Source organism: Bubalus kerabau, chromosome 7 (assembly GCF_029407905.1).
Source record: "Bubalus kerabau isolate K-KA32 ecotype Philippines breed swamp buffalo chromosome 7, PCC_UOA_SB_1v2, whole genome shotgun sequence".
Taxonomy (NCBI): Eukaryota; Metazoa; Chordata; class Mammalia; order Artiodactyla; family Bovidae; genus Bubalus; species Bubalus kerabau.
The window spans coordinates 10,370,412-10,394,060 of record NC_073630.1 but is presented as its reverse complement, the minus strand read 5'-3'; the positions used below and the strand labels follow the sequence as shown (position 1 = coordinate 10,394,060).

General features: G+C 40.1%; 2 protein-coding genes across 10 annotated transcripts in view; one reads left to right on the top strand and one right to left on the bottom strand.

The window, feature by feature from the left end:
• Positions 1-23,649, bottom strand: part of HERC3 (HECT and RLD domain containing E3 ubiquitin protein ligase 3) — a 144,660-nt gene that overhangs the window by 20,912 nt on the left and 100,099 nt on the right. For 8 of the 9 annotated variants that reach the window (XM_055587608.1, XM_055587612.1, XM_055587613.1 and 5 more), the window contains 2 exons: positions 22,585-22,651; positions 21,148-21,230 (listed from right to left, as the gene is read on the bottom strand). In XM_055587608.1, the coding sequence (XP_055443583.1) occupies positions 21,148-21,230; positions 22,585-22,651 (150 nt within the window). Of the gene's footprint in view, positions 1-16,558; positions 18,764-21,147; positions 21,231-22,584; positions 22,652-23,649 lie in introns of those variants that run through there. The other variant, XM_055587616.1, reaches the window with a different exon arrangement.
• NAP1L5 (nucleosome assembly protein 1 like 5) lies at positions 7,186-9,118 on the top strand. Its single transcript, XM_055587617.1, has one exon. The coding sequence runs from the start codon at positions 7,250-7,252 to the stop codon at positions 7,829-7,831; it is 582 nt and encodes a 193-aa protein (XP_055443592.1). The 5' UTR covers positions 7,186-7,249; the 3' UTR covers positions 7,832-9,118.

The following is a 23,649-nucleotide window of genomic DNA, read 5'->3' as shown; positions in this document are numbered from 1 at the left end:
TGAAAGTGAAGTCGTTCAGTCGTGTCCGACTCTTAGCGACCCCATGGACTGCAGCCTACCAGGCTCCTCTGTCCATGGGATTTTCCAGGCAGAGTACTAGAGTGGGGTGCCATTGCCTTCTCCGCTAACAACAATAGTCCCATACAAATTTAACTGTAACAATGCAACTCTAGATACAGGGGAAGGAACATCCTTGCCTGACCTAGGAATGAACTTTCTTAGCACTGTGGGACAAATTGGTCATGAAATGTCTCCTAAACCTTGGTTCAACTTATGATCTAGAGGGAGGTAGTGGTAAAACAAAGAATATTGCCTGCCATCCAGTTCTACAAGGATCAAGTCATTTGCTATTGCACTCACTGACCTACAGGACACACTGAAAGGAATTCAGGACAAAAAACAGAATGGAGCATTTTGTTTTTTGAATATATGGACCCCTCGATAGTTTTGATACAAACTTGAGGAAGAATTTCAATGGCCCCAGATTCTTTCATCTTCCCATATAAAGATAAGCACTTCTTTGATTATGATTAGCAGTAATCTTTCACTAAGATGTATGCCTGACTCCATGTATTTCCCAGCCAAAAAATTCATATATACTGGCTGCTCCCCTGCCCCTTTCGAGCAACTGCTCAGAGTTAGCTGACAAACTGTCTCCAGGGGTACAGTCCTCTGTAGGGTCCCTGAATAAAACCAGAGCTCGCAGCTCTCATGTCCTGCATTTTTTAATTCTGTCAACAGTTGGTAACATTTTTCTGGTACAACTACCTAAGAAAAGCACCATCAGCATGATTTTGCATTATAGCCTGCGATGGTTAATTTCATGTGTCAGTTTGGCTTAGCTATTGTGCCCAGCTGTTGATCAAACATCACTCAAGATGTTGCTGGGAAGGAATTTTTTGGATGTGATTCACTTTTAGACTTTGAGTAAAGCAGATTAGTTTTCATAATGTGGATGGCCTCATCCTGTCGGTTGAAGGCTCTAAAAGACTAAAGTTCTCCAAAGAAGGAATCTGGCCTCCGGACTGCCTTCTGACTCAAGATTGTCACATCAACTCCTGCCAGAATTTTCAGCCTACCCTCCTGCTCTGAAGGTTTCTGATTTGCCAGCCCCACAATCACACACACAGATTCCTTAAAATCAATTTTTATCTTTATGTGTATGTGTGTGTGTTACTAGTTCTCTTTGTCTGGAGAACCCCAAGACAGATTTAGGTACCAGGAAGTGGGGTACTACAATAGCGCATACCTAAAAATGTAAAAGTGACTTTGGAATCAGGTAATAAGTAGAGGCTGGAAGGGTTTTGAGGGCATGATAGAAAAAGCCTAGTTTGCCTTGAAGAAACTATTGACAGAAATAAGGACATTAAAGGAGATTCCAGTGAAGGCTCAGAAAGAAAAGAGGAGAGCTACAGTGAAAGCTTCTACTGTCTTAGAAAATACATATAAATCATAAACAGAATATTGATAGAAATATGGATGTTAAAAGCACTCTGATAAAGTCCCAGACGGAGATGAAGAACATATTATTTTTTTGAAATTGGAAACAGGCAATCTTGTTATAAAGTGGCAGAGAACTTGGCCAAATCACGTTCTAATATTTTAAAGAAGGTAGGACTTACAAGCGACAAACTTGGTTACTTAGCGGAGGACATTTCTGAGCAAAATATTAAAGGTGTGACCTGGTTTCTTCTTGCTGCTTATAGTAAAATGCAAGAGGAAAGAGATAAAGAGGGAATTGTTAAGTGAAAAAGAAACAGAACTGGAACGTTTGGAAATCCTCAGCCTATCCATATAGCATGCTCTGAAAACAAGGCCAAGGATGTGGCTGAACAATGGTCTGCTAAAGAGATCAGGCATGTGACTGATGGATCCAGTCAACCATCTCCGTAGAAGCCAGGGTTAAAGATGTGGCTATCCAGGAAAGATCTGTGGAGGCCTCTCTTGTCTGATGGTGTGGACCCCCATGAATTGCCTGGGAGGCCAATAAGTTTTATGAGAATTTTATATAAGCAGAACACTGTCAGCTTGCACTGAAGGGGCAGAGACGGTTTAAAAAAAAAAAAAAGGAAGAAAGACTGCCAGAATTCCACAGGCTCATTGAAATGAGCCAACAGAATTAACTGGCTGCAAACAGAACAGGTGTTAGAGCGCAGAACCAAAGAGAATTATTCTCCACATCTAGAATCCACTTGCCTCAACTAAAGATCCCACATGCCACAACTAAGACCTGGCTCAGTCAAATGAATAAATATTTAAAAAAATCTAATGAACAACGTGATGTGAAGAACTGACTCAATGGTAAGTATTTGGATACACACTGTCTCAGTGATACTTAAGACTACCCTTTGAGTAAATTTTATGATATGAGAATTGTGGCCCAATAAAAACAAATACACAAAAACTCAAGAAAAAACATTTTGAAGTTAATGCCATCGTTATTCCAATTTGAGAACTGAATTCAATACAAACAACTAGTAAATGGGCAGGGGCAGAAAGTGAAGCCAGAGTCTGAGTACAGACCTGTGCTCCCAACCACTTCACCAAAGTGCCCTCCCATCACCCACCTTTCTTATTTTTCCCCCGATGTGACAGGTGTGTGAGAAATTACAGTAAGCAGAGATAAAGACGTGACAATACAACAGCTCATCTTGCTATTCCCAACTATGTGTTACTGGCAGCCCCAATAATACGCTAGAGTCCATAAAGCCCACAAAATGAGACAACTCTTAATAACAAGAGTTAAAACTTTTAAACACATAATTCTTACAAAGCAGGTACTATATGCATTGCAAACTGTTTTCAGAGTCTGAATCCAAGGGTTTTTTTAAATGCTTGTCAAACCAATTCTGAAATAAACATAGAAAGTCAAAGGAACTAGAAGAGCAAAATAATTTTGAAAATGAACCGAGTTAACCAACTTGAAGTACCTCATTTCATGACTTACACAGTTACCAAGTGTGGTACTGGTGAAAGGACACGTAAATCAATGCAACACAAAGTCCAGAAATGGATCAACATGTATGTGGACAATCGTGCAGTGCTGTGCTGAGTCGCTCAGTCATGTCTGACTCTTTGTAACCCATGGACTGTGGCCCGCCAGGCTCCTCTGTCCATGGGGATTCTCCAGGCAAGAAGACTAGAGTGGGTTGCCAAGCCCTTCTCCAGGGGACCTTCCCAACCCGGGAATCAAACTGGGGTATCTTGCACTGCAGGCGGATTCTTTATCAGCTGAACTGCAGGGCAGCCCTCATATGGACAATTACTTTTTGCCAAATTGAATGAGCAATTCCGTGAATAAAGGATAGTATTTTCAAGAAATGGTACCATATCAACAGAAGATCAATATGCAAAAGGTATATATCCCTATAGTAGTAGTAATGTTAGTCACTCAGCTGTGTCCTACTCTTTACGATCCCATAGACAGTAGCCCACCAGGCTCCTCTGTCCATGGACTTCTCCAGGCAAGAATACTAGAGTGGGTAAGCCTTTCCCTTCTCCAGGGGATCTTCCTGACCCAGGGATCGAACCCGAGTCCCTCAAATTGCAGGCAGATTCTTTACTGTCTGAGTCACCAAGAAGCCCATATACCTCACGCTTATTTAAAAATTAACTCAATATGGATCAGAGTCTAAATGTGAAAATTTAAGTTGCAAAACTTCAAGAAGAAAACTAAGACCAAATCTTTATGGCCTTGAATTTGGCAAAGATTTCTTAAATATGACACCAAAAGCATAATCTACTAAGAAAAGATTAATAAAATGGATTTATCAAAATTTTAAATAACTGCTTTTGGAAGACACTATTACAAAAATGAAAGACAAGTCACAGACCAAAGAGCATATTTAAAAAACACATATCTCACATAAAACTTTTACCCAGAATATATAAAAAATGTTAGAAAATTAGTAAGAGAACAAAAAATTCAATTTAGAAAATGAGCAAAACATCTAAACAGACATTTTATCAAAGAAGATATATGAATGACACGTAAGCACACTGAAAGATGATGTCATTAATCATTATGGACTCACATAGAGCTCTTAGATTAGGGGACAAAACTCAACAATATGAAATGGTGAGGGTGTGGAGCAACTGCAACTCTCACATATTGCCAGTGTAAAAGCAAAATAGTACAGCCACTGTGGAAAACATTGTGGAAGCTTCCTATAAAACTAAACCTACATTTACCATATGACCCAGCAATTCCACTTCTAGGTACTTACTCAAGAGAAATAAAAACCTTTGTTCACATAGAACCTGTTGAATGTTCACAGCAGCATTATTTGTAATCACAAAGAACTGGAAATAACTCAAATGGGATACTAGTCAGTAAATAAAAAGGAACAGACTATTAATATACATTGTTACCGATGAATCTCCAATTCATTATGCTGAGAGAAAAAGGCCAGACTCAAAAGGCTACACACCTATTCCACTTATATGACATTCTGGGGATACAGAGACAGATCACAGACCAGTGGTTGCCAGGGTTGACAGTAAGGGAAAGAACGTGAGGATATTTGAAGAAGATGAAGTCACTGTTCTACAATTCCATTAATGTAGTGTTTACATGACTCTTATGTGTTTGTCAAAGTACCCTAAAAAGGGCAAAATTCGTTGTACATGAACTATATCTCAACACAGTCTTTAAAAAAAAAAAAGAGTAGCCTTGAGACAGGTGGGACCTGGGACCCTTCGCTGCAGTGCTTGTATCTGGACAAACCTCTCCTCCAACAACAAAATAGGAAGTAACAAGGGACTAAAAATAACTGCATGCACAGCCTCTCTGGGCAATTTATGAACAAGATACAAAAAGACCAAAAATCCAACTTCCAGGAGCCAACTTGAGGAGCCGGGAGCACAAGCAGGGTACCGCGCATGCCTCCTGCACACAGTGCCACCAAGGGGGTGGGCAGACCACCCAAGCCACCCTCTGGCCCGAACCCATCCCTCCCCCACCCTCAGCTTCCCAGTGCCAGCTCCCCTATCCTCACAGGGAGTAAACAAGGAAGTTACTTGTTAAAAGCTCCCTTCTGCTGGCAGCAAGAGTCCCAAAAAAGCCTTGCTTGAATTTATCATCTAGTCTCTTATCAATTTCCATTTATTAAGGAGTCCAAGAACCCTGGTCAGTAAAGCATAGCTTAACACTAAGTTTAAAGATTTTTTAAGATGGGAACATAGAAATCCTAAAAGATGGGTACACCCTGGTTGTTTCAAGTAATTCAAGTTAGACTGAGTAAAGTCTGAGTTTAGTTTTGTCTTTTTAAAGTGTGTCATAGCTTCTATATTACAGGAGTTTGAAGGCCTCGCTTCTGTCCCTGATTCTGCCAATCAGGTGATAAATCGGGTGATAAATCAGGTAAAAGAGCATTTCACTTCCTTTTTCTTCACCTAAGTTCCTTATTTTTTAAAATGAGAAAATACAGTCTTAACCTCACAGTAGCTGTACCTATCAAAAAATGGTATATGGAACATGCAGGTGATATATTAAATATGTATAGCATCAGCCAACTAAATATAGATACATTATTACACCAAATTTAGGGTTAGGATCGAAATTTCAACCTTAACCAAAAAATCTCATCATTATGAATGGTAACAGGGAAGCAGAAAGTAAATTATCTGAAACATAATTAAGAAAGTAAATAATATGAACTACAAGTACAAAAAAACTAAGATATTTTCTACTGCAGATATATTGAACCGTTTGTAAAGTTTCTTTGAGGAAGGGCACAAAGATGTCCTTTTTTTTTTTTGGTAAGAAAGCTCTTATTAAGATGTCCTTTTCTAAGAGTATATTATTGCAGGTTATTTTTGAGTAATAAATACAATTTAACTATTTTGTAAACAAAATATCAAGTTCTTGCTAAGTGTCAGCACTAAATGCTTTGCATATTATTAACCAAATTTACAAGACCCAAAAAGATACACCAATGTACTTGGGCAGTTAATTTCCTTACATTCATGTGTTTTATGTAAATACTTCGGCAAGTCCCAATATAATGGGGAAAAAAGCATTTGTATAAGTAATGCTTAATTTTAAAACATTCCTGAATAAGTCCTGTAAGGATCGTCTGGCTTCCATACCTAAAATAATGTGCTCTTACCCTTATTCAAGAAGCTCTCATTTTGATTTAATAAACAGGAAACTAAAATGTCTACTCATTTGACTGTTAGAAAACAAGACATTAGTATTCGATAGCTTTTTTCTTTTAACCGTTCTCATATACAAATCACCAGTTAGACCCTTGGAGCAGATGCTGAACCATATCTTGGGGACAACGCCTGTGTGTACGTGTGGGACAGTACATCCCTAGCAAACGGCACTGTTAAACATGCGCCTCAGCCCCGATAAGGCAGGGGGCCCCTTACCCTGGGCCTCCAGCGTTAGAAGGCTTTGCTTTCTTTGGCCCTCCTCCAGCTTTATTCCTCCCCACAGGACAAGGCTATTGAGGAGCCTTCTGGAACATTCCAGAATACCCAGGGTTTCAGACATTTCCTGGTCAAATGGCTCCAAAACTGCTTCCAGGGTCCGCCTAACTGAAAGAAGACCGTGCTACCGGTATATGTGCCACTAGGCTGAGAGAGGGGCAAGAGAGGCTGCTGAGGGTGGGACGAGGGGAGAAGGGCTGAAAACTGTTCAGTTCCCCCACAGGTCCCTAAGTGGGTGGAATGGAGACAGATCCCCCCAAGCCTCCACTCTCTGGCAAGGACTTCACTGAAATCTGAGGTGATCAAAGCCGAATCCCCAAGAGTAAGCTCAAGATGCCAACGCCAGCTACGATGGAGACAAATGCCAAGACACATATACTGGCAGATGTATATAAGCACCTGCGTGAGCTAGAGGAGCCAAGTGGCAAAGGCTAAGCCCGTCCACACAGTTCGTGAAAAATTGCCGCGGACACCTGCCGCCACCCCCAGCTCCGCTGTACTGGGGGAGGGATTTGCGCGGGCAGATGTGGGGGTAAGCAGGGTAGCTAGGAAACGGGTCCTGACGTTGCCCGCAGTGCGGGGGAGAGCAGGGTAGCAACAGGAGGCTGCTGGTGTGGTTCGAGGGCCCCACCATCAGCTGATTATGGGGAGCCAGTCAAGGGCCCGCAGGGGAGAAGGGCGGGGCCGCGCGACGTCACCGCCGCGGCCAACGTCAGCGCCTCTTGCCGCTTGCCGCAGCCGCAAGATCGCTGTGGTGCAGCTCGGGTGCAGGTCTCTGTGGGAGCCACCTAGAACTCTGCGCTGCTCCTCGAACATGGCTGACTCGCAGAACCAGGGCTCTGCGGAGCCGAGCCAGGCAGCGGCGGCGGCGGCAGCAGCAGCAGACGCGGCCGCGGCAGCGGAGGAGGTAATGGCGGAAGGCGGTGCGCAGGGGGGAGATTCTGACAGCGCGTCCGGCGACTCCGACGGTGTGGTCGGTCAGATGGCTGAGGAGCCCCAGACCCCTGCAGAGAATGCACCAAAGCCTAGAAATGACTTTATCGAGAGCCTGCCTAATTCGGTAAAATGCCGAGTCCTGGCCCTCAAAAAGCTGCAGAAGCGATGCGATAAGATAGAAGCCAAATTTGACAAGGAATTCCAGGCTCTGGAGAAAAAGTATAACGATATCTATAAGCCCTTACTTGCTAAGATCCAAGAGCTCACCGGTGAGATGGAGGGGTGTGCATGGACCTTAGAGGGTGATGAGGAGGAGGATGATGATGACGAGTACGAGGATGAGGAGGAGGGAGAGGAGGAGGACGAGGAGGAAGAAGAGCCTGCAGCAGAGGCTGCGGGGACCGCTGCCGCCAAAGATGAGGGTCCCCACTCTGCAGTGCCTGATGACGCCAAGATATAAGCGGGGAAGAGAGTGCAGAGGAGAATGACGACGCAGATTTAAAACCCCGATTACTATTATTTTGTACACATTGGTGGACTTGAACGGCTCAGGTTTTGGACCAAAGTACAGTAGGAATCAATTCTGACATTCCTAAAATACTATGAAATTGACGCAATCAGATTATGCCCAGCGCGTCTCAAATTTGATTTCCAATTTGAACACAAATATACCAACAGGTGTTGAAAATGAGTTAAATTTAAAATGATTTTTCATGATCTCTTCTGCGAGGACTGGAGTTGAGACTTACTAAGGGTGTCAAGTAGATGTGAATTAAAGAACGTCACTTTGAAAATCCTTTCGTCACAGTATCATCGTACTAGGCACGGAACACCCAAGCCGAGATCAAACATGTTTTCAATGCCTAATTCTTCAATTTCTTTAGTTTTGCATTTTTCCAGCGCAGCAGCAGCAGAACTCAAAACAGATCTCATCTTTAAGACTTGGTTTTTGTAACATTAGCTTTACACTTCAGAGAAGAGAGATGGGAGGAAGGAACCCGGTGCTGGAGATCATGACAATACTGTTAATGAGGCTCAGAAAACTGCCACTTCAGATTCTAAAGACTGTTCTGAATATTTGGTTCTGAGAAGGAGGGTGTATGACCTGTACAATATTGTCAACGTGTGTGTTCATTATGTACGGTCTCGTGTTTATGTGTTTTCTTGGTAATGTCTATTTACAAAGGTGTAAAATCCCAATTGTTTAAGCATTAAATTCCTTTATCAAGTATTTTAGAAGTATTAATTTACTTGAAAAAATGTAGAATTCTAGTAAAGTCTGTAAAGCATGTGTATCCAATGTTATGTACTTTGAATTGTGTGATGTCTTTTTGTCTTGTAGCTTTTAGAATGTAGCTGTGAAAATTATCACAACTCTTTACTGAAGCTAATGTTTGGGAAAAAATATATACTTGAAGAACCAATCCAACTGTGTGTCCCCATCCGCAGCTCAGAAGTAGAAAGGGTTTCAGTTTGCTTGTGTTAGCTGTGCCTTCGTTATTTTGCTATGTAAATGTGACATATTAATATAAAATGGTGCATAATCAAATTTTACTGCTCGGGAACAGATTGGCATACAGCAAAGGATTTTTAGGAGGACACATTTAATGTAAAGACTCTTAGCTTCTTTGTGGGTTTTGAACTGTGTGATCTATAAAGAAATTTAAGCATAAAGTTGTTTACCACTGTGGTGTTAATAAAACTGTATTTTCAAAAAAAACAAAAGGACTCATTCTCTGACTGCCTGGAATGAAATCCCAAATCTGCCTCTTATTAGCGATGAATCTCAAGCAATTCAGTTAATCTGTGTTTAGTTTCTCCTTATCTATAAAAGGGGATAGTAACAGTTCCTTCCTCACAGGTTATTATGGAGAACAAGCTAGTTAATTTACATAAAGCTCATAGACCAGCATCTGACACTAAATGCTCAAAGTACTTCAGCTGTTATTAACATTGTTATTATTATATGAAAGATAAAAGAGGAAGATTTGAAATTCAGTCCTCTCATAAGTTACAAAAAGGGAGAAAATACATTATATTCTTATGATTTTTTTTCATTATATTCTTATGATTTTATTGTTTAAGAATGTGGCCTTTCATTTGTAAACAAGTAAATTCAATAAAAGGTCTTCTTCCTCAATATAAAAATCAGATTTTGATTTCCTCCCAGAAAGAATAAAAAACATTATGCATATAAAGGCTATTTCAACTTTATATCTGGGCATTCTAAATTAAGTATAAAATTGAAAGTGACTCCCCACAAATTTTAAACACACAGATTTTTTTTTTTTCATTTCCCTTAAGGGTTAAAATTATTCAGAAGTAACATTAGACCCATTTACCTTAGGGAATGGAAGGAAGCTCTGACCTGTTGCTAATTGCAATAGTTGAGTAAAACCTTAATGTAACAATCTTCCTTAGGGTCAAGACAACAAAAAGAGAAAATCAAAATAATTTATTATAGAAGAAGTAAATGATAATCATGCCTATCTGCAACAGAAGCAAAAAAAAAAAAAAACTAAAAATTCAATATTCATTTCTTATCCCTAGGACTAAAAGACTTGTTTTTCTAGGTCCTACAAAAACAAAAATGAGTGAAACAAATAAGGTGTGTAATTAGTGGGGAAAATAAAAAATTTTGGAAGGGATGTGATTTTATATAGAAAGCCCAAGAGAATCAGTTGAAAGCTATCACATTCAGTAAGCTTGAGGAACTGATCAGTTACCGGATAAATATATAAAAACCACTAATTATTTCTAGGCACTTTAATAATGGTAAAAATACATGCAAAAGGCTCTCACAGTATATAAAATAAAAATATTTATAAAAACCTCAATTAAAAATGTATGCAACCTATGAAAAGAAAAAAAATAGAATATCACAAAGAAATGTAAAAAACAGGCCTTTGGAAGGTAAGACTGAATATCACAAAAGTGTCGATTCTTCCCATATTAACATTTTATTTACTACACTTCAAATCAAAACCCAAACTGGATCTAGAACCATATAACTACCCTAATCTTCACCTAATTGTTTACTAATATGGAAACAGTAAAGATTTTATCTTAAACTACAGACTCAAAAGAAAATTTTCAATGGAAGAAAATATATTATTACGCATTTACTAATTACTGGACAGGGAAAGGTTAAGTCTAGAGTGATTTAAGACCAAAAGAAATAATCAACAGATATGACAACACAAAAATTAAGAGGTTATAAAAATTTTAAAAGACTTCACATTTTGAAAAGCAAGCAGCAAATGGAATAAAATGTGCACTAAAATACAAATACAAAAAAGTTCATATAAATCATATGAAAATCATTTTGTCTTAATAGAGAATTATATAAAAGATGTCAGCAGACTACTTTAAAAAAGGAAATACTGCAATCCTCTTTAGGGTAGCAAGACACATCCTGAAAGGACAGTACTAAGTGGTCCAGGCCTCCGGCAAGGTCTGGATCTTTCTTTCACCTATACATACAGCTTCAGCTATGGGGTTTTCTAGCTACCATTCATACCACTGTTGGCCACTTTTCTCAGGATATAAGCACATATGTGATGCCCTTCATAATGTCAAGCAATTTCCACCATTTCCTAACTGGCTTGATCTTTCCCCCCTGTTTCCTGAATTGCTTATTTGATAGTTCCTCGGGCAGCCATAAAACTTGCATGTTAATATGTAGCAGAATACCCTCTCTTTAAGGCAGGTCAAACACTCTCACTCATAAACCACTTTTAATCCATTATAGACCCAAATTAGTAAGCAACGCACAACATAACTGGCAGAAAGAAAGGCAGCGTGCATTACGCATTCAACTCAGTCTCTGTGAGCATTATGCAGGAGACTGCAGCCGGCTGGCGCTCACAGCCCAGCACAGCACAGCAGCTCTCCCGGACTCAGACTTTACCATCGAGCACACATAGACACATCTGCACGTGCATACACAGGGACACAAACATTTTTTTATTGACATGAAAGTCACAAAACATAATTAGCCATTTAAAATGAACAATTTGGTGGCATTTAATTCATTAAAATGTTGTGCAATGATCACTTCTACCTAATTCACTTTTTTTAAGAAAAAATATTTTAAAGGTAAACATCAGAAAAATGGATTAATGCTATGTAGAATATGTAAAGTAGCTTATATACGGGAGAAATACAAAATTTTACAAGTGAAGTCAAGTTTCTTATTAGACTAGATTTTACAAAAAAGAATACTCAGTATTTTTAAGGATTAGATGAAATAGAGTAGTACTCTCATACATTGATGATAATGTATAAGTTGGTATAATTCATAACCAAAATAAATTTAGCAAAAATAGCCACAGATTCAAAATGATATACACTAATTCCATTTCACCCTTGGGACCTTATCATTAAAGAGCAATTTTAAAAACAAAGGTTTATACTTAAGATGTCTGATACAGTCTTATTAAAAATGAAGGAAGGGGAAGAGAAAGAAAGAAAGGGAAGGAAAAAAAGAACATAGAAACAAGCCAGACACTCAAAGGGAAAGTAGGGAAAACACACATTCACATAGGCTGTGCAGTCATTATTAAGACTGTCCATGGGGGCTTTATAATAAATTTATAGATACAAGCATTATCTCAACCTAAGTTAAAAAATTCAGACATACAATTTTATACATATATAGTATGTTTTCAACTATGCCAACTTTGTGTTTAAAAAATTGCATAGTCTGTCTGAACTGAAAACAGCAAACTCTTCAAGTTATTTATCTTCAAGGGATGAAGGGACACAGGGACCCTGAACCTCTGGTCTTGGCCTCTTAGTGGCAATGTGCTGAGAGCCTAAGCTCTCACTCAAACAAAATGGCTTTGAAACTTGGCTCTGGTTTTTGAACTCTGGACTTCTAACCATGTAAACCTGAGCAAGTAACTTATACCTCTCCATGCCTCAGTTTCTTCAACTATGGGAAGCACTCGAGAAATGTTACTAGCATTTTAATTATCTGCTATTCCTGTAACAGCCCAGCACAAGTACCATGAAGATATTAAAGATTACACCTCCCATAGACTATCTCAAGAGATCAAGTGAAGTCTCAGCATTCCTAACTTCAGTTGATCTTAAGGAGCTAGAAGTGTTTGTTATGTGTGGGTTTTATTCTCACATTCCTTTATAGAATCTAGGTGCCTTTTGAACTGTGGTGTTGGAGAAGACTTTTGAGAGTCCTTTGTACTGCAAGGAGATCCAACCAGTCCATCCTAAAAGATATCAGTCCTGGGTGTTCATTGCAAGGACTGATGTTGAAGCTGAAACTCCAGTACTTTGGCCACCTCATGCGAAGAGCTGACTCACTGGAAAAGACCCTGATGCTGGGAGGGATTGGGGGCAGGAAGAGAAGGGGACGACAGAGGATGAGATGGTTGGATGGCATCACCAATGTGATGGACATGAGTTTGGGTAAACTCTGGGAGTTGGTGATGGACAGGGAGGCCTGGTGTGCTGCGGTTCATGGGGTCACAAAGAGTAGGACAAGACTGAGTGACTGAAGTGACTGACTGACTGGAGCACTTACCTTAAGTTGTGCTTTGTGCTAAGTCACTATAGTCATGTCTGACTCTTTGCAATCCTATGAACTGTAGCCCGCCAGGGTACTCCATCCATGGGATTCTCGAGGCAAGAATACTGGAGTGGGCTGCCATGCCTTTCTCCAGGGGATCTTCCTGATCCAAGGATCAAACTCGCATCTCTTATGTCTCCTGCACTGGCAGACACGTTCTTTACCATTAGCACCACCAGGAAAGACTGGCACCTCTTTTTTACTATTTCCTCTCCTCATCATCTTTTCAGGGCTTTCCAGGTAGCACAGTAAAGAATGTGCATACCAACGCAGGAGACGCACTACACTTGGGTTCGATCCCTGGGTTGGGAAGATCTCCTGGAGTAGGAAACGGCAATCCACTCCAGTATTCTTGCCTGGAAAATTCCATTGACAGAGGAGCCTGGCAGGCTACAGTCCACGGGGTTGCAAAGAGTTGGACATGACTGAGTACACACACATGTCATACAACTCTCTTTTTAATATGGAAGAAACTGGAGAGATATTGATTGCATTTGATATGATTAACTTGAGTTAAACTGGAAGGAATATAGACTGACATGTGGGTTTTTTTTTTTTAATTGATGGCAATAACACCATGTTACAGAGTGTGAGAAATACTTAAGTCATGCGGTACAGTATTATCCAGATGTGACTACCAGTTGTGGCAAGATTTAGCTAAGATGCCAGCGGTCACCAGCAATTATCCAAGGGTGTTCTTTTACCTGGATGCTTATAATTCGTTTGTCTGTCTGCAACTCTTGTCCAAGTAAAGAACGCAATTTTAAGACCAAATGGAATGTAATCAATTATGGATACAGAATTGGTATCCTTCTGTCATTTTCCTCCAGGGCAGTGGTGACAGCAAATATCTTACTGTTAGCTCAACAAAAACAGCTTCAATGCCAGTAGCATCTCTATATACAACTGCTCAAGTTAAAGATACAGCAGGTGTTCTTCTTTTGGTTCTTTCACTTCATTTTCTTAGACTAATTTATGAAAATACCCAGTGACAAGATTATGGCATGTAACAGTCAAAAGGAAATGATTAATCTTTCACCATCGTATACAACCTTTCTTTCCAGCATCTCAACATGCTTTGATAGTAACACTTCTATTTTTCACAACATTAAGTGAAAGTGAAAGTTGCTCAGTTGTGTCTGACTCTTTGCGACCCCATGGACTGTATAGTCCATGGAATTCTCCAGGCCAGAATACTGGAGTGGGTAGCCTTTCCCTTCTCCAGGGGATCTTCCCTATCCAGGAATCAAACCAGGGTCTCCTGCATTGTAGGCGGATTCTTTACCAACTGAGCTATGAGGGAAACCCCTCACAACATTAAAGATAAAGGGGAAAAACAATTAAACAACCACTAATTCACGTCTTTTTCTGTCTGTCCCTGACTATGACAGCAATATTAATAATGTGGCAATAACCACACTGGGTTCTCAGAAGTCTGTCCAACAGGTAACTGTGACATGGGGGTCGGCTTCCTGACACCAAGTACAGAGTCAGGGACAGTAGGGCCTAAAGCAGTGTGGATGACCTCACCGTGCGCTCAATGAGTGTTAGCAACCCAGAAAAGTGGAAACCCAAACTTCCGTCTAACACAGAAGCTATTCCCTATTCTAATTTCAAACACAGTGTCTTGGCAATAAAAATAGGAGTCCCCCTCAGCCTGGCAATATTTGAAACAACAGCACATTTTACAACACAAAGACTTAAAAACTTTTTTAGAAAGAGAGAAGCTATTTTTTTTAAGAAAGTCATGGTAAGAGAATAATGGAGTTTTGTAATATAAGTAAAAGAATAATGTAGGTCCCCTTATTACTCCCTTGAAGTTATGTACTCTCTTTCTTTTAAGGAACCTGTATGTCATCAGAACATCCTTATGGAAAATGTTTTGTAGAAGCAGCCCTGAAGTCAACTAGGGGCAAACAACCGCAAAGAAAGAGAAAAGGAAACCACTGACTTTAAACAAAAGCACGTTCTCTGCACTGATTCTGAGGACCACTCATGGGATGAGCAATGTCCAGGAGTCAGTATATGTCAGTGTATGGTCGGGACACTCAAGATGGTCATGCTGTTGCGCTCTGTACAACCCCTCCTCAACCTGTGCCTGCTTCACCCACACCCTACTCATATAACTGACCTTCCACATACCTGTGCCAGGCCCCACCTCATGACTAGGTCAGAACATCTCCATTAAGATAGCTTATCAAAGGGGTGTTGAGGGGCATGTCTCCCCCTTGCTGGTTTCCCTGATAACCAAGAGCCAATCTCACATCAATTCCCCTGATTACTGGTACCCACCTCCCCATTTCCCCAGTAGCAGAGACGGTCGCCACGTCCCGCCTGCTATCTACCACACAAGGTGGTGTATCGCCCTAGGACCTTGCTTCACACGTGTAAGAACCCGCATCCATTAAACCACTGACGTCTCTCTTGTGGACTCCAGATTTTTTCTTCAGCCTCGAGATTGGGCTTGCAGGCCTGCAGGGCCTTTTGCCCAACTGTCAGCAAAAGATAAAAATGGTGGAAAAGGAAAAAAAGATGAAGAAAGCAAGTGTGCCACAGACCCACTTCTATCATGAGACTTCTTTGCTTGAAAACTTTACTGAGCATCTTTCTCTTTTTGTTACGTTCTCGTCTCTGTTTTCTAGTATCCAGACTTCAGCAGTCCTCCCAAGAGCTCTACCCATATCCATCCCCCCCAGATGCCTCTGTCCATGTGGATTTCTCTGAACCCCTTTCGATTCAATTAATTAATTTTGTCTTCATATTTCATTTATGGGTTGCAAATGAGAGCAGCTTAATACCCTAAACAAACTGGGTTATATTTCAGTATTCCTGCACAGATTGTGTCTCAACTATCAGGTCAATTCAATTGCTGATTCAAAGAAATACCTACTGAATAAGGAGACAGCGTGAGAGTGAGAGAAAGCAAAGAGACAGAAAGAAAAAAACTCAGACCCACAAAGAGAAAGAGAACAAAACAGGCAGAGACATAAAGTCTCCAGGAGAAACAATTTTATAAAGATATGAAAAAAGAGGGTTAAGTCCCAATACCTGCCTCCTCTGCAGACTTTATCATAAATTGCCTATGCCCACGCAAGAATACTCTTTCCCCACCGGGTGTATCGAATACACAGTGCATTCAGAAGACTCACTAGAAAGTGAAGAAATTCTGAATGTGCCCTTCCTCAGGTTGCTTGCCTAGCCTACTGTTAGCTCATAACAAATGATGCACACACTATATTGTCTGAAACCTGATGCAAAAGCTCAGACATCCTTTGAAAAGTCTAAAGGCTATAGATGTATCTACATATGTACATATATACGTTATAAAGTGATCACCAAAACCAGGAAGGAAGAAGAATTGTTACAGAGAAGAACCAAGTCTGACTCCATGTTGGAACTGTTTCTTTGACTTGTTTTTTGTTGCTGTTATAATCATATATAGTGGCCTGCCTCAAAGGACCCTGCCACTCTGTTAAACTGTCTTTATTCAGTTCATAGAAAGATAATCTGACCCTACCCACTTGCGAATGACTGCCAAAAAAAAAAAAAAAAAAAACGGAGTGAAAGAGAGAGAAAGAAGAGATTCAACACACCCCTTCCCAAGGCTGGCCCTTCCCAGAAATGTTTTGCAAGACTGAAGACCCTTTTTACTTTACTTCCTCACTGCCTCTCCCACTCTATATTCTGCCTTTTGACTTTAGTTCCTCATTGCCTCTCTCTGGTTCTATAAAAGAACCTGCAATCCAGACCCCAACAAGACAGTTATTTTGAGACATAGTCCGCCATCTTCTCTGTCAGCCAGCTTTCCAAATAAAGTTGTATTCCTTGTCTCAACACCTCAGCTCTCAAGATTCACTGGTTTGTTGTTCAGTGAGCAGAGTACTTGGACTTAGTAACAAGATCACCTGGACCCAAAAGCCACTTTATCAGTTCAGTTCAGTTGCTCAGTCATGTCTGACCTTCTGTGACCCCATAGAATACAGCACTCCTGGATTCCCTGTCCTTCACCAAATCCCAGAGCTTACTCAAATTCTTCTCCATCGAGTCGGTGATACCATCCAACCATCTTGTCCTCTGTCATTCCCTTCTCCTCCCGCCTTCAATCTTTTCCAGTATCAACATCTTCTCCAATGAGTCAGTTCTTCGCATTAGGTGGCCAAAGTTTGGAGCTTCAGCATCAGTCCTTCCAATGAATATTCAGGACTGATTTCCTTTAGGATGGACTGGTTGGATCTCCTTGCAGTCCAAGGAACTCTCGAGAGTCTTCTCCAACACCACAATTCAAAAGTATCAATTCTTTGGCATTCAGCTTTTCTTATGGTCCAACTCTCATATCTATACATGACTACTGACCACTGGAAAAAACCATAGCTTTGTCGGCAAACTAATGTCTATGATTTTTAATATGCTGTCTAGGTTTGTCATAGCTTTTCTTCCAAGGAGCAAGTGTCTTTTAATTTCATGGCTGCAGTCACCATCTGCAGTGATTTTTGGAGCCCAAGAAAATAAAGACTGTCACTGTTATTCTGCCTTTTATTCTGCCCTTTAACCACTTTATGATCTGCTGTAAATTTCCCAATTTTAAAAATATTATCAGATTCTATGGAATAATACTGTTTTTATTAAACAAGTCATTAGCAGTTAATAAAAGTCCCAATGTTATACAGTTAAAGAAGGGACAGTGCTTTTAGCTTTGAAACATTCTTGTCAAGTAAGAGTTTCAAATGAAATACCTGCTGCAGAGAAGAAATAATTCGGACTCCATGTTTCTTTGAGTTGCTTTTCCTTGCAGTTATTATAATCATACTAATGGCCAGTCTCAAAGAACCCTGCTACTCTGTTTGACTGTTAAACTTAAGTGCCTTTGTTCAGCTCATAAAGAGATAATCTGACCCTGCCCCTCTGTGAATGACTGCAAAAAAGAAGAGATGAACACATTCCATTGATGCTTTTGAACTGTGATTCTGGAGAAGCCTCTTGGAGTCCCTTGGACAGCAAGATCAAACCAGTCAATCCTAAAGGAAATCAGTTCTGAATATTCATTGGAAGGAGTGATTATGAAGCTGTAGCTCCAATACTTTGGCCACCTGATGCAAAGAACTGACTCACTGGAAAAGACCCTGATGCTAGGAAAGATTGAAGGCAGGAGGAGAAGGGGACGACAGAGGATGAGATGGTTGGGTGGCATCACCGACTCAATGAACATGAGTTTGAGCAAACTCCAGGAGACGGTGAAGGACAGGGAAGCCTGGTGTGCCGCAGTCCATGGGGTCACAGAGAGTCGGACAGGATGAGCAATGAGCGACTGAACCGAACACACCCCTTCCGAAGGCTGGCCCTTCCCGGAGATGTTTTGCAACCCCGGAGATGTTTTGCAAAACCGAAGACCCTTTTTACTTTACTCCCTCACTGCTTCTCACTCTCTATTCTGCCTTTTGACTTTAGTTCCTCATTGCTTCTCCCTTCGGTTCTATAAAAGAACCTGACATCCAGGCCCTGACAAGATGGTTATTTGGAGACATCAGTCTGCAATCTTCTCTGTCAGCCAGCTTTCCAAATAAAGTCATATTCCTTGCCTCAGCACCTTGTCTCTAAGATTCACTGGCCTTGCGTGCAGTGAACAAAGCGAGCCCGAACTTGGTAACACACCTACTTAAGACAAGATTAGCCTCTATATGAGGTTCCCAGAGTCAAGATCACCTGAAGCCGTTTTTGTTGGGTCCTTGGCAACTTCTGCATTATTTCAGTTAACTCTGGTATTACAGCTCACACGTTCCCCAAAGCTGACGCTTCCTGGGTAGTCTGGAAGGTTTACATGACAAAAAAGATTACTGAATGCTACATTAGATCACCCTGGCTTCTAGCTATCTTTTAAACGGTAAAAGGATGGAAGAGGAGGCCTGTCAGGTTTTCTGTCACTCCTACTTTCAGAAGGGAAGATTTATGGGAGGAAGCCAATATACATCACTTATATAGGATTTTTGTCTGCATCTTTGCAACTATGTACAGTAAGAAGCCAATTAAAACCCAAAGCTTTCATTTCCCAACATACCCAAAGCAGCATCCAACTTCTCTACCTCTGTAACCTTTTTCCACCCTTGCTTCCAGGCTTCCCTCACTCACAACCCTCCCAAGTGGAGACCACCATTCCCTCACCTTTCTGCAGGAAGATGAGAGACACCTACCTTATCTTTCTGCACACCCACGACTTCTTCAAGTCAAGAAGTTTTGTCTCTACCCAATGTGTTAATGATCTTTAAGTCCTCATCACAAGAGTCTCCCTTCTGTTCTAATATATATAACTCTTCTAAGAACATACATTTCCCCCCATCCTTGCTTTTTTTATTTCACCACGTTTTTCTTTGTGTAGGCAACCTCAAATTCACTGGTGGTTAAGGTTGGCATAAGTAACTAAACAAACTACTGACAATAAGACTTCTAATACAACAGATCAGTGAATGTAACAAAAAAAAGCAGCAGACTCACAGATACAAAGAACAAATTAGTGGTTAAGAGTGAGGGTAGGGAGGGGGAACAACACAGGAGCTGGGGAGTGGGAGGTACAAACCACTGGGTGTAAGGTAGGCTCAAGGATGTGTTGTACAATGTGGGGAACGTAGCCAATATTTTGTAATAACTGCAAATGTAAACTAACCTTTAAAAATTGTACTAAAATTTGAAATGCAGAAAAAGAAAAAGGAAATATCCTACTTAGAAACTATGACTTGATTTAAAAAAAAAAAAAAGACTTCAAGACATACATAAATCTTCAGCTCTAAACAAAATCACCTAGGTATCACACAGACATGTCAAAATCACCATTTATAAAATGGAACTCTTAAAAAAAAAAAAAAAAAAGGAACTCTTTTTCTTTTCCACCCTGCTCTATAGATTGTGTTTCCTGTTGTCCAAATTGGAACCCTCAAGACATGCTTCTCAATACATGCCTCTCTAGTAGGATCCATATATAATCAGGCACTAGCTCCTGTTCATTACATAATCAACACAGAGCTGACTCTGCATCCCTGCTGCCTTCATTTTGGCCCTCAGCACCTAACACCTGAGTTACCTCAGTAGTCTCCTAGGGGTCTCCCCACACATGGTACGTTTCCATATGGCCAACAGCTATCATTCTAAAACAGATCAACCATGTCCCACTTCAAAACCACTTAAGATCTGACAAGTTTCACCCCAATACTATTGCACCCCCCTTTAATCCACACACTAGCCCCTACCCAACAAGTACTCACCATTCTCTATCATGTGTTAAATTTGAGAGTCTGACTCACATTATTCCCTAAGCCTGAAATGTTTTTCCCACTCACACTCTTTGATGGTCAGTGAAAGTGTTGTGGCTTCTCCCTCTGGTTCCATGGCGCTTGTTCTATCACTTACCTACCACACGCACCATCATCTACTGCAATTATTCATTACGCTGTCCCTTCCCAGTTAGTACTGAGGATAAAAGTTACTTATTTCCTGAATCCAGCAACAGATTTGGCCCACAGAAGGCACTCAGTGTTTGCAAACTGAATTAATTAACATGCAGATGGCCAACAACCTCACTCTAATTCAAAAACAAACAAAACTGAATTTTTTTCTCCTTCAAAGAGATAACACAGAAAATCATACTAAAAAAATCAGATGTACTTGAATTAATTTTCATGAGGCACAAAGAATTTAATTTAAAATCTACATTACAAATTCTTCATCAATAAAACCACCACCAATAATAGTAAGCATTTTTATAACTTTCGGTTATTCAACACATAGTTTTTGGAGCATTTTTTTGCCAGTCACTCTGATGGATACTGGAAACCTTCTATAGATGCTGGGAGTTCCTTCATTCCAAAATGTCAAAATATTCTCCTATAAATTATCTCACTTAGTCTCCCATGAGGGAGACACAACGGTTATTTTAACCCCCTATTGACAGGACAGGAAACTGAGATCAGGTAGTTTATGTGGTTGACCAGGGTCAAAGCCAGTAGGACAGAGATGCAGAACAAACACAATTACCTTCCAATCCGAGGTCCACTGCTTCCTCCACTATTAAATCTGTAAACTTGCCCTAGCACTCTTATTCCCTCCGAATAAGGGATGAAAAGTTGACTTTAGTCTTGGTCTTCAAAGTAAAAGTGTCGAGAAATGGAGTTACATGTGCAGAGTCAAGGGTCAAGACTAACCTGTTCTCCTTGCACACGGTCACTTTGTCTCCTCCTGGTATCAGCTTCTTCTGTTCAATCACACCATAGCTTTCTCGACAAATCTATATTTAAGGGGGAATAAAGAAACGTTTCCATTTTGTTGACTACTTATCTTTCTAGATCCCAAATGACTGAGAAGCCTTAGGAACAAATGTAGCTTAATTACTACTTACATTACCACAGAAGATTCTTGGGAGGAGAAAGAATCAGAGAACATTGGCACTTTATAGGATAGTTTTGTTTTAAGATAGGGAGTTGCCAATAAATGCAATCAGAGAGAAAATATGAACTCTAGAAAATAAATTATATGTATAGGAGTAAAGGGGCTTCCCTGATGGCTCGGTGGTTAAGAATCCACCTGCCAATGCAGGAGACATGGGTTCAATCCCTGGGTCGGGAAGATCTCCTGGAGAAGGAAATGGCAACCCACTCCAGCATTCTTGCCTGGGAAATCCCATGGACAGAGGAGCCTGGAGGGCTACAGTCCATGAGGTCGCAAAGAGTTGGACACAACTTAGTGACTAAACAACAGCAGCAAACAACAACATAGGAGTGAAGAGGAATAATGCTTCAGTAATTTTCTTAAGTGTATAGATTAACCATTCATTCATTCATTTATTCAACACATTTACTGAACTCCAGAAATATTCAGGATACTTTGACTATCATACTATCCACCAATTCCATTTCTGAGTATATATCTAAAAAGAACAAAAATACTAATTCAAAAAGATACATGCACCGCAATGTTCAAAGCAACACTATTTACAATAGCCAAGGTATGGACACAATCTAAGTGTCCGTCAACAGATGAATGGATAAAGATGAATGGCTTATGTACACAATGGAATACTACTCAGTCATAAAAAAGAAGGAAGCTGTGCCATTTGCAGCAACATGGATGGACTTGAAGGGTATTATGCTAAGTGAAATAAGTCAGACCAAGAAAGACAAGTACTGTATGATGTCACTTATAGGTAGAATCTAAAAGATACAACAAACTAGTGAATATAACAAAAAAGAAGCAGACTCACAGATTTAGAGAATAAACTAGTGGTTACCTCTGGGGAAAGGGAAGAGGGAAGGGACAATATAGGGGTAGGGGACTAAGACACAAACTATTATGTAAGAAATAAGCTATAAAGATATACTGTACAACACAGGAAATATAGCAAATATTTTATAATAACTATAAATGGAGTTTAACCTTTAAAAATTGTGAATCACTGTACTGTACACTTGTAACTAATATTCTACAACAACTACACATTGATGAAAAAAGATACTATGACTAAAATAGTTTGGTTCAGAGAAGTCTCTGAATTTGTTCTTTGATGTGGAGAAAAATTATGCTAATTATAACTTGTAAGCATGATAAAAGAGATAGCTACGGTTGTAAGTAAAGAAAATCCTTACCGTGAAGTTGAGACAGAAAGTCTCCTCAATATCTTCCCCAGGGTAATCTAACAGTTCTTGAAGACTCCTAATCACAGTGTGACAGAGAAAAGAAAAGAGGTAAATCACACATGGCAATGGTGTTTCTATCCCAGTCACATGTCCAGATTATTTGCAAGGAAATGCTACAAAAGAAGATTCTTGAATGAACATAAAGCTACACATTAAACATATTTTGAAAAAAATGTCTTACAAGCAGCTGACTTGTAAGATGCTCATTAATTGTTCTCTGTTCCTACTGACAAGCCTCACTGAGTTTAAGAAGAAAATCAGGCAGCTTTATATCTGACACACTTATGTCAACCCTAGTATACTTTGGAAGTAGATAAGTGAGGCGATGATCCTGCAGTGGTCCCACAGATTGGCTTTATCTGTTTGCATTAGAAGGATAATCCTCCCATCATAAAAAACAAGCTTCAAAGTCACTGTGTCCACTTAGGAATCTAGTCTTACTTGTTAATGCAAGGGGCTCTGTGTGCAAAGAACTCTATTACCTGCCACATTAAAGAACACTGAAACCTGCTTATGCCAGCAATGGTCGTATGGCAGCTGTCACGAGAATACATTCTCATAACTAGACTTCATTCACACTTCTTCAATGAGCTCAGAATCCGGCAGTTCCATAACAAGTTGCCCAGAAAGAAAATTCTTCATGCAGAATTGAAATCTTTTTTCACTTAACCAGCCAAAATCATTACTTGAAATATATCATTCTAAGCCAGGTTGGCAAAAAAAACAGCACACATTTCTGTTACTCTCAGTTACCAAAAAAGTAACGCTGCCTGGTCTCCTCTGCCATTTTTTAATGTTCCTTCTAAATTTTCTTTGCCTCTCTCTGTGCCTCGCTCCCCTGTCCCACATCCTTTGTGATTTCTCTGTACTGATGTCCTATACTGGTGGTGTGACCATCTCATTTCCAGAGAGCACCTTAGAGACTACCCTTTCTCTATCTCCATCTTAAAATCAGTATTCTTTCTCTATATAAAAAAAGGGATGTTACCTCCTGCTGAAGTCAAAAGAACTATA

Coding starts and splice junctions, on each gene's coding strand:
- NAP1L5 (XM_055587617.1), top strand. CDS start 7,250: ATGGCTGACTCGCAGAACCAGGGCTCTGCGGAGCCGAGCCAGGCAGCG.